Source organism: Balearica regulorum, chromosome 26, assembly GCF_011004875.1.
Source record: "Balearica regulorum gibbericeps isolate bBalReg1 chromosome 26, bBalReg1.pri, whole genome shotgun sequence".
In the NCBI taxonomy this organism is placed as follows: Eukaryota; Metazoa; Chordata; class Aves; order Gruiformes; family Gruidae; genus Balearica; species Balearica regulorum.
The window spans coordinates 841,035-857,145 of record NC_046209.1 but is presented as its reverse complement, the minus strand read 5'-3'; the positions used below and the strand labels follow the sequence as shown (position 1 = coordinate 857,145).

General features: G+C 50.2%; 1 protein-coding gene across 2 annotated transcripts; it reads right to left on the bottom strand.

Moving 5' to 3' along the window:
• Positions 1-7,447: 7,447 nt before the first annotated feature.
• On the bottom strand, positions 7,448-12,879 carry FAM174C (family with sequence similarity 174 member C). Of its 2 annotated transcripts, none has more exons than XM_075776319.1 (3): positions 12,427-12,879; positions 11,999-12,115; positions 7,448-11,435 (listed from the first exon to the last, which is right to left on the bottom strand). In XM_075776319.1, the coding sequence occupies exons 1-3, from the start codon at positions 12,702-12,704 to the stop codon at positions 11,432-11,434; spliced, it is 399 nt and encodes a 132-aa protein (XP_075632434.1). In that variant the 5' UTR covers positions 12,705-12,879; the 3' UTR covers positions 7,448-11,431. The 2 variants fall into 2 exon arrangements, with proteins under 2 accessions (XP_075632434.1, XP_075632433.1); XM_075776318.1 differs by having other exon boundaries at positions 11,999-12,160; positions 12,427-12,861.
• Positions 12,880-16,111: the final 3,232 nt, after the last annotated feature.

The following is a 16,111-nucleotide window of genomic DNA, read 5'->3' as shown; positions in this document are numbered from 1 at the left end:
AGTGGGTATTTGTTTACACGCAGGGAAGTTGCGATGGAAATGGCTGGGGCTGGTCCTCGCCATAGCATTTCCAAGGCTGCACAAGTCTAACTGCCTCTTTCGACTCTCTGAATGCTCCTTCGCCGTGGGTACAACGCTCTCAGACAAAGCTCTGCTTTATAAGAGGTGAAAACCTGAGCTCAGACCCACAGGCATTAAGAAAGGTCACTACCTTGCTGGGAGATGCTGAAAACCCAGGTCCATGTTAAAAGGTGATCCCACAGCTGCTATCGTGTCTCCCCAGGAGCCGTTAAATCACACACCCCCCCTGGGCAACGTTTGGGGCACAGAGGGTGCTGCCCCACTGGAGGTTAGGAATGGTTTTCCTTTCTTCCACAAAAGAAAAATCAAGGTCAATTCTATTTAAATGAGGCTTACACTGGCCTGGGAGCTGAAATCAGGCCCCAATTCAATTTAAAACTGATGCCCTGCTCACTACAAATCCCACTGGGCTAGCTGAAACCCAGGCAGAATTAATTTTTGAACTGCCAGGGCCTCCAGCACCCCGCTCCTCCCCGGGGAACCCAGCGTGTCTCCGACTTAGACTAAACCAGGACGGTTCCGCCTGCCCCACACTGCTGTTTCGGGCTGCCTGCAGGCTCGGGGCTGGTGCTGCCCTCAGGACACGCTTTTAGACTTGGCCTAAATGGGCTAAAGAATTTGTGAAGTGTTTAAATGAGAGCAACCCCCCCCAAAACCCCATGACCCAGGGAGCAGGGGTCTCACCGAGGTCTGAAAACCATTCCGCCAGCTCTGGGTCACGCTCCTCCATCGATACCCTGGCAGCACAAACCGTGGCTGGTGTTATCTTCGTCCCACAAACACACCCCCCTTCCAAACAACATCCACAAGAGAGTTTAGGCTGGGAACGCAGCTCTTTAATCTCCAGCAAGCCTTTGACAACCTGTCTCGTCCTGGCTTTTAGCTGTGTGAGAGCTGTTCGCTAATGGAGCATTAACCTTGGAGAGCTTCTGCAATTACTCCAACACTAATTCTGACAGTTTTTGGTGTATCTGTTTGTTCTTTTGACAGGCAAAAGGAATTTCTTTTTAAAAGCTGTTTGATACATTTGAGACCTTCTGTCCACATTTTCTTTTTTTTTTTTTCCCCCTTCTGCTCGAGATGGGAAGGTGGGGGAGAACGAGTGGAGGTACAGATGCTACCTTCCCACAGCCACCTCGGTACAGGCACCAGGCAAGATATTTCCCCCCCTTCCAAACACCTCCCACCCCTGTTTTAAGTCACAGAAGCGTCTGGTCTCTCCTGACCTCATTAGGGTAATTAGTAAACCTTTTGAAGCTGGGAGAATGGCTCTGAGCTGTGGGAAAGTGAGGACAGCAAAGAGCCTCTAAAAGGAGCGCATGTGGATGGAGAAAGGGGGAGAAAAACATCTCCAGCCGCGAAGAGGTGACCTGCAGAAATGGAGGGGAAGGGGAGGTGGATGAGGAGCACGCAGGCAGCTCTGCTCCCCTGGAAATCTCCTTAAATTGCCTCTTTTAAAAGGATGGAAATTCAAGTCCTGGTTATTCCATAAGACGCTGCAGGCAGCCACAGAGCAGGGAAGAAAAACGGTGGTGGGGCAGGCACGGGCTGAGACCCGAGGATCTCGCTTTGGTTCTCTGATCTGCCACCGCTTCCCTGGATGCCCTTTGGCGAATCAGTTCTCGCTGCGCCTTAATCCTTCCTTCAATTTAAAAGAAGGTTCCCTACACGTTATTTTCTACGTGGAAAACAGACGCTTTGGAGGGAAAGCATCTCTGACTGTGTGCCTGCGTGGCTCCTGGCGAAACCCAGCTTCTCTCGGGGACTTCAGATGCTCCGGGAAACACGTCCGCCCTGGAAGCGGTGCGTAACGAACACCACAATCTGAAGTCTGATAAGGCAACGGGGATGTTCCTGCTGGCTTCAGATGGAGGAAGAAAGTTATTTTGGTTTGAACACTGCTTTCACTAAAATGGCCTGAGCCACCGATTAATACTTGCACACACATGTGCGAAAGGAACCTTCATTAAGGACACAGAGTCCTCCTGTCCTCAAATAAACACAGAAAACGTTTTCAGCACACTCATCCGAGCCAGTCGAGAAGCCAAAACGATGACTGTGGAGAAGCTAAAGTTATAACATGGATAAAAACCGCTGCTTCCAAAAGAAAAAAGCAGTATCTCAAACCTTTGCTATATATCACAAAGGGCAGAAACCTAATACCTCCCTGCATTCTTTAGAAGGAGTTTGATGTGAGAGAGAAGCAGATTAAAATAACACTGGCAAAAAAAAAAAAAAAAAGATCAGAATATACCCCAGTACCAGAGAATTTGAACCAACCGTCCCCAGGTCCCGCTGTGCCTTCAGCTGCACACAATGACCGCCACGCTGCCATAGATCTGCTCCTCTTTTTTTTTTTGAGATTCCCCATTATACGATGAGGCTCCCCAGGCTAGTGCCAGAGCAAATCCTCCATCCCTCTGGGAAAACATCCCAACAGGAATCGCTCCCTGGGGAATGTCCTCAGCTGCAGAAGCCGGACCAGCCCACCCAAGCCACCTGCCACCTGGAATTTCTGCATGCTGCTTCTTTGAACGGAGGCAAAAGGTTTAGACTTGATGCACGCAAAAGCTAAACAAACAAATTCTGCCCACGCAGCCCTCGGAGGGGTGTGTTGATGCTCCGGAGCTGGGTGATGGCTCCAGCAGTGCCCGATGGCGGCCGTGGGCACAGGACCTGTGGGGACAATTTTGCAAAAAGCCCCGGGAAGGCATCGGGGCAGGCGTGCACTGGCGCTGCCTGCAGGCAGCCGCTGGGTCAAAGGATCACCTTGGTCCTCAGCAGGATTGTCCCGGGCTGAGCAAACACCAGGCAGGGAGAGCCGAGAACTGCATTTGCTGGAGGAGTCGACCTCAGCTGGGACGTCCTCGGAGAAGGCACCACCGTAAGGCAGAACCAGGGGAAAAACCCTCCACAGTCCTGCCTGGGGTTCTGGAGGTACAGCAGCACTGTGGGCCCCCCCAAAGGCTCAAACCCCCCAACTGCTTGTTCATGGCGTTAAAGCCCATCAGATTTTTCGCTATCAGGAACGGTATTTACACCACGCCTGCCAGAGAGAGGGGGTAGCACGCACTCAGCTCAGGTTGAACAATGAAACGATTAGGATTATTTTAAGTACGTGAGGGATTTTTTCTTTAAAAGAGCAAGAGTAATTAACCACCAGAACATATTAGCAGCATATCAGGGGTGCAGTAAATGCTCCATCACGCTGTTGTTTCAGACGAAGGCTTGCATCCTTTCCAAGAGAAACCTTCTAGTTTCACCGCACACAAAAAGGACAAACCAGCCGGTGCTCTGCGGGAGGCTGAGCACAATGAACGTAATGGTCTCTTCTAGCTGCACGACCTGCAAATCTCAACAGTTCCATTTCCCGGCTCTTATTAACCAGCAGACGGGAGCGTTACTCTGATTGCAAAGAGAGCAAGAGGATCCCCAAGTGCCGACAACAACAGTTGCTGTGGTTTGCAGCACGGCCAGCATGGAAACGTACTAAAATCAGGAGAAGCTTCCAAAGGGCAAGGGAGTGAGGAGGCATCAGCCAACGCAACCGCACGTCCAGATGCAAGTTCAATGCCATTTCGATTCGATTTGCCAGCACTGGAAGCGATGATACAGACCGGGAGCTGCAATTACGTGGAATCAGGTGATGTGCTCAAATGCGTCAGCCCCCCATTTGCCTACATCCCAGAAAGTGATGTTAATTAAAACTGCTGGTAACTGTCTGAGTACCTCTACATGGGCAGGGGGCTCCCTGATCCCATAAGCAACCCTGCTGAAGTGAGCAAGATCCGCACAGATCCCCAGCAATCCCACAGTCTGTGGAGGTACTCCCCCCGAATAGGACCCAACGTCCCTGTTTTCTAGTGATTGCATCTCGTAGGTGCATCGAAGCTTCAGCCTCTCAACAGGTATCCTTGGATGTGGGCTTTGGCTCACATCTTTGATCTGGCAACGTAAAGAAGAAAATACTGAAGTGTAACATCCGAGACGTTCATCTCAAATTTAATTTTAGGGACATCTTCTCCCTTCCATGCATGCAGTCACACATTAGCATGCATCAGAAGTACAGCATCCCCTTTAATGTTTACTCATCCTTCGATTGCAAAAATTGTTGTGTGAATTCCTTCTTCAATTAGCTCTGGTACTCGAAAAAAAATATTGTTCCGTTGCCAGTACGGTTATGATCATTTCTTTCCTTTATACTTGTATTCCCCAGCGTAACTTAAAAAGAAAACGCTTCTCCATTCTCCCCTGCAAAGCCCCCTTTAAAAATTTTTAAAACAAAAACAACCAACATTTCTAAAGGAAAGGCTTTTGTGGCTGAAGTGCCACTTCCATTCACCTTTCCATCATGTAAGGGGAAAGAAAAAAAAGATCAGAAGAAGGATTTAGACAAAAAGCCAACTAAGTAAAGCTAATTTTTTATACAGAAGAATCCTGCCAGTTGTGAAGGGAAGCTTTGTTGAGTGGAACAGAGAAGACATCAGAGGAGACTCTACAGCAGGTTTTCGAATATTTCCAGCCACCTTCCCAATGCACAGCCTGTACTCCACAATAAACACAGGGACGCGATTTCAGAGCAGCTCTGGTTCCCACAGAGCACTGCAGGATTAAGTCTACCATCTTGTTTGCGGCATTTGGTGAGGAAATGCTCCCTGCAAGCAGCCCCCGGCGCCCACGGGATGCTGACAGTGCCTTCAGAGACACAGGAGCAAAACTGCATGTGCGTAAAAATTCCACTTCCAAGAGATGCGGTCAACCCCAAGTCCCTAGAGTCGCTCAGCAAGTGTATTAGCAATAAATTGAACAAAACGCTTGCGACGTCTTACCACAACTCACCCAGGGCTGCCTCTTAGACTGCACTCGGTCAGTCCCACCCCAGGTTGTCATTTCAAGCACGGTTTGCAAACCAGCCGTGAAGAAGATTCCTCGTTTCTCCTTATTTTACAAATATGAAATCTAAAGCATGGGTGACTTGCGTGAACCCCGATGAACAACGAGAAGCAGAATACAACGCTTAATCCCCAAGGCATCCCTTCCTTAGAAGGGGCCAAGAGCCGGGTCCCTGACCCCAGGGATGGGAATCTGCCAATGCAGGTAATGCCACCGGGACAGCTGAGCTTCTCTGCAGTGCTCGAGGAATCCACCTCTGTGACAAAGGGCTCTGAAATCCAGGAATGAAACATCCTGTACCCGTAGTGAAATCTTATATTTCTCTCTTTTTTCCTCCCCGGGTGACTGGAGAGACTTAGACCATCTCTTCTTCCATACGGCAACTGGAAAACTCACACATGGACCATTGCCCATGCTTCAACCCCCAGAAAACTTCAACTTTATATGTGAACCCTCATTAAAACCCAGGTCTGAGTACAGAGAGCAAGAAAAGTGTTCTTCTATGCCGGCAGAAAGCCGAGAGGTGGTTCCTCCCCCAGCACGCTGCAGCAGAGGTTATTTTGCACTCCACAGAGCACGGCAGCAAGGTACAACGCTGCGGCAGCAAACAGGCTAGTGAAATCAAAAGAGCTTACCAGCGCTCAGCAAACGGCCTGCAATTCCCATTTCAAGGAAGCAAATTTGCATCCAAAGCATCAAGAGCACTTTAACTCTGAGTTTAAAATAAATTCAGAGCAGATCCATGCCACCAGCTTGTGTTTGTGACTGGAATCCCAGCCAGAGACCTCGGCGAGAGCCTCTCCTTGGCAGAGCCGAGAGCTTGTAGCACCGAGCAGATGGAGAACAAGGCCAGGAAAATGGTGTGGAGGACACCATGTCTGCAGCTTATGCGGCATGCACAGGCCACAGCCATTAGTGCTAATTGGGGCTACCAGCCCCCTGAGCCTGAAAACAAAGGAGTGTTTGGTTTGCATCCCATTGCAGCTCACAGCAGCTCATGCCAGGGTTGAAAGCGCGATGCTGCTGCACTGCCCATGTTGCCGCCAAGGTGAACGCTCTCCGTTAATTCGTTAAGCACCACAGCTGATTGTGCAGAGCACGCTCCCCAGGGAGAGCCAGGTGCACGCCAAAGGGTGCTGCTGCAGCAGGGCTGGGTTTTCACAGGTCTGTGCAATGCTGTGCCGTGCTTACCGGAGGCACACGGACTGGGAAACACGACTTGAAGGAGAAGGGAGCAAACTCTGGGCCAGGCTTTAGTCCTGCTGGGGTTTAAGCCTAGCCTTGGACCAGCCCAGGACAACTCTGTGCTCTGCACAGACAAGCTTTTCCCTCACAGTAGTGAGCTCCTGTGTGAGCAGGGAGCCTACAGCTTAACTCAATTGAATTAGGGTATCTTAAAACTTTGTCAGTCCCAGAATCATAAAAAGCCTTTGCAAACAAGTACCAACAGGGCTAGGTTAAAACCAGCTGGAGATAACGCCGGGGGCCAGAGCACCTCCCACAGCTGGGAGAACCTCCCCAGGCAGAGCTCACCAGGAGCCACCCCAAAACCTGCTGCTCCCCCCACCCTGCAGCAGAGATACATAGCCCCTACGCCAGCGCTCCCACCTCATTCCCAGCTGGGGGGGCAGATTTGCCTTTTTAAGGCATCACGATTTTTTTTCAACTTCACCAGGTGCTTCCAGTGCCCCACCAGCCGGCATGTTTGGTCTGTGAGTGCCATCTACAGGGTTCGCCTGCTCCCCAGCCCCTCTCCTGACAGCTCCCTGCCTGCCCCTAAGCCCGGCTGCCCTCTCCGCACAGCACAAGAGAAGCCCCTACCAGTAAGGGGGCTAAATCACGGAGCAAACAAAAAGCCACGCAGCCACCAGCCTCCTGTGCAGAGGGCACAGGGACACAACCCAGAGAGCAGGGTGGCAGAGGGACACAGGGAACTCGGCTTCTTGTTACTTCAGTGCCACTAACGACACAACCAAAATCTGCACAACCACCTTCCTTTGCAAGACAGATGACAGTACCAGGGAACGCCCTTAATTTTGTTCAGGCTTTAATTCTTTGCACGGAGCCAGGACATCCCCAGGCAGGGGACGACCTCTCCTTCCTGACAAGCAAAACGTAACTTGGTTCTTCCATTGCAGAGAGGTTGGGATCACCCTTGCAGGGATTTTACTTAGTCTTCTGTACAAGAAAAGGGATTAATGTAAGAACAAGGAGAAAGGAAAGGGAGGAGATTTTAGAAAATTGAAACAAACCCTGAGATGCTGGGCAAAGGCAAGCAGTAGGCAACGAGATGTGTGGATCTGATACACAAAAGGGGTTGATAGAGAGTAAGGCAATGCTCGGCCAGGGCAGCTGAGCAGAGAAAGGCTCCATAAAAGCACCATCCCAGCAGCTCAGCAGCGAGCCGGGCACGTGAGCCAGCCCCGCAGAACAACCCCGAACACTGGCGGCCAAGCGTGCTGCCACAGAGGGATTGGGCGAAACGGAATGCTTTATTTCATTTGTTTCAAGATACAATGGAGGGGGGATGCTGTAAACGAAAGTAAAACAGTCAATCAATACAGGACTGGTTGCTATTTAAAAATAAATCAACAACTCAAGCAGGAGGGTGAAAGACTAGCTCCTCTGTTTCTGAGAGCACAGACAACACAAAGCACTCCAAGTGCTGGTTTATTGACTTCTTGGCAATCTGCTCAGACCACAGGTCCATCTCCAGCACTTTAACGCTGCAGATCCCATTCCAGTCACATGTACGAGTGAAACAAAGCAGAAGCACGTTATTAACAACAGAGCGCTGATCCTCATACCGCTCTCAGTCAATCTCATTAACCTCAGCAGACGGTCCAGTTGATTTGCCCAGTAGCTCAATGTCAGCAGCAGAGGATTCGATACAGCCTTCCAAGAAGATCGGAGGGGCAATTATGTAAACTTCTGAAATCTGGCTTTGGCTTAAACAACAGTGATTGTTTCAAGCGAACTCTGCAGCACTCGCTTGTGACACACACAGGCCGGTGACCGCACAGCATCGTAGGGAACCCCATGCTCCTCTCGGTCCTCATCACCCTGCACCCATCGGCGCCTTTCAGCAAGGATTGGCCGGAGCTCTGCAACAGCACAGGACAGCCGGAGTCTGCAGAGCCTCCCACTGACACCTCAATTCACTTGGGAGAAAGAAAAGTGCTGCAGCAGCTGGCGGGGCATCAGCCTGCCCAGGGACAGACACACATTCCTCTGAGCAGCAGTGCGTGTTCGTACAAGCACAGCCCTGCGTTGGTGCAGCCGTGCAGCTCCCAGACCGGAGCTGTCCTCGCATGCTCAGAGCACACGTGTGTCTGCATCTGTGTATTTAAATCTATTCTGAAAAACTACCAGAAGTTCTAACCGTTGCAGAGAGACCTACTACTCTATCAACACGGGCATGTGTTACATGAAGCAACTGAAACTATAACTGAAGTAACTACTGAACTGTTCTCTCATTATGGAAACATAATGTAAGGCTTTAAAGGCCACTGTTACTAGCCAGACCTACTCCTGCCACCAAAAGTCTGCACTGGCCTCATGCTGATTGCCCACGGGTGCTCCGTTCCACCACTGCGAAGGGCGCGATAGCTGCGATTTATTCAGCAAAACTGCTGCGATTTATTCTTCCAGGAGAAATGGAGATCAGTAACAGCTGTGCCAAGCAATAGGTTTGTCCTCGAAGGAGTCTCAGATCTGTAATCAGCATCTTTGTTTTCTCCTCTCAGAAAACGCCTTTAACGATGACTTAGAGTGGAGCAGGAATGTAACGTCTTGGCCTGCAAAGAGCAAACCCAGACCGCCGACTGCTTCCAAGATGCAGGATGCTTTAGGGGAAAATGGAAATAGCCACCCAGGGTCACTGATTACAGCTCAAATCTGTCTCCAGCCAAAAGAGGATCAGAATAAAAGTGACAGCGATGCAACGCTACAGCTCCACTATCACCTTTTTACTCTCCACCCCTTTAAACACAGCCAGCAGGACTCTGAAAACATGTATGTGTGCATAGATACTGGGCTGGCATCTCCTCTGGGCCTTCAACTTAATTACCACCTGCCTACCTAGGACTAGAACAGGGACCTCGTTACGTGCTCTGGCTGTATCCCTCCCCATCTTTCCCTGCTCTAATTCTACATACCTAGTACAGCAAAATCAAATTCTATCAAAATTATTTTCATGACAAGACCTACAGCTTGAGATCCCCTCTTTGATCAAAATCATTCAACTGTTAACATAAAAAAAAATCATCCACTCCTGCAAGGTAAGGAAACTTCAAAATTACAAAACCCATCTGTCCAACAAAGAGCATAGTCTAAAGAACGATCAAGTTAGTCGCCTCAGATAAAGAAAGGCCAAGGAATGTGTCAGTCACAATGCTGAGCCACTGAAACACAGTCAGGCTCCCCTGGACTCAGCACAATGCAAGAAAGAACTTTGCAGAAGGAGCTGAAGAGCCAGGGAAAGTTATCAGCATGTGCGTAGACCTGCCAGCCTGTACAGGATTGGGGAAGATACACTACCACGAATCAAACAAATCAGCTCTCTGATCACCCAAGGGGCAGTAATGGCCAGATTTAGCCATTACCGCTATCCTCACAGAGGAACACAGCAAGCGCTTTCATCTCTGCATCAGCTAAACAAGCAGAAAGTACCTAAAAGGGGCATGAAAGGATACAAATAATATGAAATTAGGGCACATCCAAGTGCTGTGTTCACATGACAGCATTACTAAAAAAATATATATATATATATATCTTTAAAAATCTTTTGCACGTGTGCAAGACAGAGCTGCCAGCACCTGCGGTGACATTTCTCCAGGAAACCTCACCCGCTCTGCAGAGAAACGCCACCCCTTGTGCGGGTGAAGCACTGGGATCACGCTGCTCCCTTGGGAAGGATCTTGGAGCAGCAGCCAGAGTCCCAGCTCCCAGTGACCTGCAGCAAAACCAGGGTCCTTGCTGTTTGATAAGGGTATCCCTTCTGCCCCTGCCCTTTCTGTTGTCAGTTTTGTCCCCTTATCTGCAGAGGATTTGCTAACCAAAAGGAAGGAGCCGCCACTCCAAAGACATTCTCAAGCTTCACCTGAAAGGTAAGGTCAAGCAGGGAGCTCCCTGGCCCGCAGGGTAACAGGTTCTCCTAACAAAGGCACTACCAGTTTCGGGTGGAAGCGGGACTTTAGGACACAGGTCTGCACTGCCCATAGTTTTCAAGGGCGGGCCTTCCCTTCAAGGCTGAAAGGTGCCATAAACAGGAGCACTTTGCAAGCAGGTTTCATCGTTTTAGCAGCAGGTCCACCTAACGATGACCTTCTAACACATTCACATTTGGTCCTACACTGTAAGAGCCCAAACATCAAGACAATGGGCTGCACAGGAACATCCCAGTTTGCTGGGCTGGCAGCAGGACACAGCCTGAGTACCAGCAAACGGAGTGAAACTCCCCTACCCTTCATAAAGAGATTATTTCTGAACCAGGGCTGTCTGGGTTAAAGAATCACAGTTCGCAGGGGCTCGGGTCCTCCTTTTCCAGGCATCAGATGCTCAGGGACAGCTGAGTTGAGGTTCTCCCTCTCAAACCACAGCGCTCCAACTCTTCCTCAGGTGACATCAGACAGAGCCAGCAGCTCAAAATCCAGAGGCTTGGCAGATGTCACACGTTTCTCTGGTGAGCACTGTTGTGGCTGGGCAGGACAGCCTGAACACGTGCAGCCCCACAGACTACACAACCGATGGCTCTTTTGTAGAAACGCACCTTTCACTTGTAAACATGTCTTTGCTCTGTAAACCCACGTAATGACTTGTATTATCACCTGTAACTGCTCACTCTGCAACTACAAGAATATTGATGCATTTAACTCATTCCCAAAGCTATTCTCTGTCTGAACTAACACAACGCTATCCACACTCACTGCTACTGTAACAGACAAGAGCTCTCCCAGCTCCTACCAGATCAGAGTTGATGACAGAGATGCTTCCTGAAGAAGTAATACAATACGGCATGAAGGAAAGAGGATCAGCCTGCAAAATCCACTTGCCTGATACTTCGAGCTGACTGCTGCAGTCAGTGGAGAGGGATATGAGCACCTATAAAATACTGATAGGCCAGCAGACACCACTCTGGACTCAAGCGCTGCAGCTATAAGATTTCAAATGCTGAGCATTCACCCAGGAGTTACATGTTCCTCAACATCCCCTTGTGCAGTTAACAGTACCCAAGGCAGCATTGTTTAGCTTCTAGCTCCACCTGTGCCCAAAAATGTGCGTGAAGAAAACAGGTTTGGTCCCCTTTCCCCTACCCCAGCTATAGAAGTGTTTGTACTGTTAATTAATAGTCGTTACAAGCAATTATAAAAAAATAAAACTTGAGCAGTGGTATGGTGATTCCACTGGACTTGCACCCCCTTGGTCAGTCTGTGCAGTTGGTGCCGCTGGTCCCAAATCATCTGGAAAAAAGAAGAGACCCAGCATCAGAGCAAGCATATACAATAGGACAGATCACTACCCACCACAAAACAGCTGGGGGAGCTGAGAGGCCGGACAGCAAGTGACACAGAGGTAACATTCCTCCTCAGCTTTAAAAAAACATCCTGCAGAAATCAAACTTGCATGATCCACGGGATGAAAGCACATCGCTGAGAAAGCAGGAATGACTGCCTCAGTTTTACTGGAGAGCAATTCCTAAACTGGAAAAACCCCAGGAGTTCTTGTTTTCCTGTCTAACGCAGGAGGCTCAGATGGGACGCAAGGGCTGTCTCTCCTTCCTACAGGCTAAACACAAGGCACAAAGCAGCGCTCCAAACAACATGGGGTACATCCCTTTCACTGCTCCCAGGCAGAAAATGAAGAAAGGCGAGATAAAGTCTGTGTGCAAATGCAGAGAGACCACACACAGAAGTTACATTAATGCAGATCTAGTTATCGGATCTGTGCCAAAGCTCTCGCGTCTCTAGAAAAGGAGTCACAGCCCCTCGCGAGGAAAACAGAAACACACAAAATACCCGCTTACCGCCTCAGATTTCTTGTTTCGAACACCGTGTCCTCGTCGCTGTCGAAGGAGGCCATCTCTATGTTCTCGTCGTAATTCGACAGAAGGCCGTATTTCTTCCGCTGAGGTTTCTTCAACCTGAAACGGGTTTTGCGTTCGGTTCTGGGTCCCTCTGACCTGGGGCTGAGGGACACAGAGAGCGTGGGGTGAGCGCGCTGCCACGCCACCAGTTTGCGGGGAGACGGTTTATCACTGCTGATTACTGTAGGTAATTAATAACAGCACCGTGACTTTACTGCAGCGTTTCACACACGCTGCCAGAGGGATGCACAGGGAAGCACAGCTCCGGCCTGGCACGGGGGGGGGGGGGATCCAGGGACACGGGGCACAACCCAGGGCCCGGGGGGACACCGGGCCGGGGTGGGGAGACCGGGGTGGCCCGCACTCACCGGAACGCCTGTAGTAGGAAATAGAGCGCGGCCAGCAATGAGAGGGCGCTCAGCACGTACACCGCCCGCTTCAGCACCGGCAGCCCCCACCCCAGCGGTCGCCGCGATCCCGGCGGCAGGCCCCGTTGCGTCCCGTTACCCGCGGCCGCCCGCGGCGCTTCCGTAGCGTTGAGCGGGGTCGGGGCGGCCGGAGGAGCGGGGTCGGCGGCCCGGCCGACGTGCAGGAGCAGGAGCAGGAGCAGCAGGCGGCGGCGGCAGAGGGGCTCCGGCCGCAGCATGACCAGGCCAGGCGGCGCGGACCGGCGAGCGGCGCCTCGGCGGGGCGGGCGCAGGAAGGCGGCGGGACGGTGCCTCGCGGTGCAGGTACCGGCCGGGCCCGGCGGAGCCGTACGCGGCGTTCCGGGGCAGCACCGTTCCGCGCCGGTCCAGGCCGCGCAGTCCCAGCCCGGCCTCGGCCCGCCGGCCGCTTCTCGTGGAGGAGAGGTAACGTGAGTCCCCCCTGCCCCAGGGCCGCCATGCCATTCCCTTCCCTCTCACAGCTGCCGCAACCGCCTCAGGGCCGCCATTTCCCCACTAAGGGCCACCGTTCCCCTCTCACAGCGGGACTCCCCGCCCCGAGGGCCGCCATTCCCCTGCCGTGACGGCAATTTCCCGGCCAGAGGTAACCACTGCCTCGAACAGGAGTGCTTAGAGCATTTCTAACGGCCAGGAGCCCCGGGGTCTGTCAGCCACCAGCTCCTCTCAGGAAAGGGCCTGAGCTGCTCAGACACACAGGACTTGGGGGTGGGGGGGAACAACTCATTTTGGCTGGAAATGGGTCACATCAGGCTCACCTGGGTTCTGCATCCAGCCCCTGGAGCTAGCTCTGCCCTCAACCCATCCCAGCAACAACTCATTAATGCAGCACCTTAAGTAGCAATGCCAAAATAACAGCATCTCAAACCAGGCCCTCCATTTTTGCACCTATTAATTATTTCTGCCTGCATTTAAGTATCTAGGCATCCTATTTAGGAAGGTCTTTCAAATAATGCTTTTAAGTATTTACAGTTTGAATTTGTTTAAACATCACCCAACTGTATTTTTATCAGCAAAGATTTCTCTCTCATGCCCCTATATTTAATATCATCCTCCATTAACATGCAAAACCCTCACTGGTGAATTGCTCAATGCAACCCCCAAAAGTATGTCAGATGATTTCTTTTTTTAAACCCTTTTCACTTCAATAATTGGAAAATGGTTAAAAAAAGAAAGAAAAGTAGGTTTCAGGAAACAAGCTTGATAATCCTTCCCATTCTGGATGCACAAACGTCCCCGGGGCTCCCTCAGACTCTTCCTGCTGCAGGGAAAGGGGGTGGCTCTTGGGGGGCTCATGAGGAAGCTCCCTGCTTGCTCCCTTGCCAAATCCCTTTGCACCTGGGACTCCCCAGCAAGAGGAAACATTTCTTTTTAAAGCTGACTTTACCCATTAATTTAGCTCATTTATACCAGCTAGGTGTCCGGCCTCCATCGCACCCATCCGCTCTGGAGAGCTGTTCAAGTGACAACAGGAGTGGCAGCTACACCTGGAAAGGCTGGCAAGCCACCACAGCATTACTTAATAGCCAGGCTTTTAGCATGGACTAGAGAATACACAATTAATTCTGCCCTTCAAACACACTGCCGCAGTAATTGTTACTGGGCATGATACCCACACAATTTCTTCAGAGACACTTGGGCTACATGAGCACTTTGGATAATACGCTGCTCTTAAAAGACTGTCCTTGAAGTGGGGCACAGCATAACCAAAAGCCAGAGAAGCATCAGTTAAAAAAGAGGGAAGGGTAGCAGAATAAAGCAAGCAAATGTGTTCTTTTCCACACAAAAAGGGTGGGCAGGGGAATAGCAGAGACCATCAGAAACCCCCTTACTGCCTGCATGTATCACATTGCAGTCTCCTGCCCTCCAAAGCTGCCAAAAATACCCTCACAGCTGTCAGCCTCTAGCAGCATGCGTCCTGTTACTGAGCTGCAGCAGTTCCAGGATTTAACCAATGAGACCTCATTCTTCACAAGCATCAATTCAGTTTGAGCCACACAAGCACAGTTACAGCGGGTCTTGGGAAGGCAGCACTTCTTTTTGAGCCCCACACCAGCCACCAGGCAGTGAAAATAAAATAAGCTGCTTCTACTCTACAGCATAGCATGGGAAGACATGGGTGGGTGTGACATATCCAAGATGACAGCCTGAAGAGCAGAGACTTCTAAGGACAGTTTGAGTTGCAGAGTGATGGATCAGAAAACATCCGATCAGGAGAGTTTGTACAATGCGAGTCACACCAGAGCTGGAGGAATTCAACAACCAGTGCTCAACTGACTTCATTACAAGCCAGGGACTAGGTAGCAAGTGAGTAAAAACTCGGGAACAAATATTCTACACACGCAGAAGAGGAAGAAAAGGGCAGTTTCTGCCTAGTTTAACTTTTTGATGGTTCATTTTGGAAGTGGGACTTAAAACTGGCCAGGAGAAATGCCAATCCAACAGAGCCGGGGTTAGAAAGCTCCATCTCAACAGCACACTCCACAAAAGCCTGAAAACTCTCCCAGTAACTTCAGTTTACCAAAGAGCAGGTTAATGGATCAGAGGAAAGTTCAGTATTTCATCAACACCAGAGTGCAAACTTCCTGCAAGGTATCTCACATTCCCATGCCATGTGCACCCTCCCAGTGAGGAAAAGTCCACCTTCAGTGCCAGCACCACTGCTCCGGTCCTGCAGGCCACATACGAGGCCAACAACTTGTACAGTTTGGGTGCAAAGTAGGGCAACCAAAAATCACAGCAGTTCACAAAATGGCAATCGAGAACCTTAATTGAACAGAACCCAAGTGTTCTAACTCCTGCACACAGCAGTCTCTGCAGAATACAAGACATTGCAAATAAAAGGCAACATCTGCTGATTACAGAAGATGGCACCAAGTCTTTTATTAGCCATTCTATTCCATAGTCAAGGTAATCAAGACAAAACTGCAATTGTCAAACTTGTCTTGTTCCACTCATCTCCAAGCACGCAACAGAGTTTTCACCTCAAGTTGCTCTACTAGAAATTTTCAGGACATAGAAAGACCAGAGATAATTAGCCAATACCAAATTGTTACTTCTCAGACTTAAATAATTTCTAACCTAAGTGATCCAAACCCCAAACTGTGAAGTTTGCTTCTGAGTTACAGCCACCCACCTCACCAAGATGGGAAACCGAGGGCAGCTCCACCTTGAGCCAAGTACTTAAAACAGAGAAATCCTGTTGTCAGACAGGCAAAGCTCACATCCCACCCGAGAACTGCAGCATGGAAGCATTGGAAGTGTGCAGTCCCTTCTCTGAGGAGAAGCATCACGCCTCAACTTTCATCAGCAAAATAGTTTTAATGACTAATGCATATAGAGGGAAATCATCCATTATTCAAGCTCAAAAAAAGCTGCAGCATTTCAGTGCAAATCAGACTTTTGTATTTGTTACCATTTCTGTTCTGTACAAATACTGACTCCTTGTCCCTGTACTTGCCCATCTCACAGCTCCCTCCAGGTGTAGCTGCTTCACTAAAGTTGTACAGATGCACAAGCAATGTTAATTAAGTCCCTTAACTCAAGGTTACAATGAAGCATTTCAATTTCATCCTCAAACTCACCCTCAGAGAGGTAGCCCTCTCCATCC

Coding starts and splice junctions, on each gene's coding strand:
- FAM174C (XM_075776318.1), bottom strand. CDS start 12,704: ATGCTGCGGCCGGAGCCCCTCTGCCGCCGCCGCCTGCTGCTCCTGCTC. Junction 12,161..12,426: donor TTCCTACTACAGGCGTTCCG/GTGAGTGCGGGC, acceptor TGTGTCCCTCAG/CCCCAGGTCAGAGGGACCCA.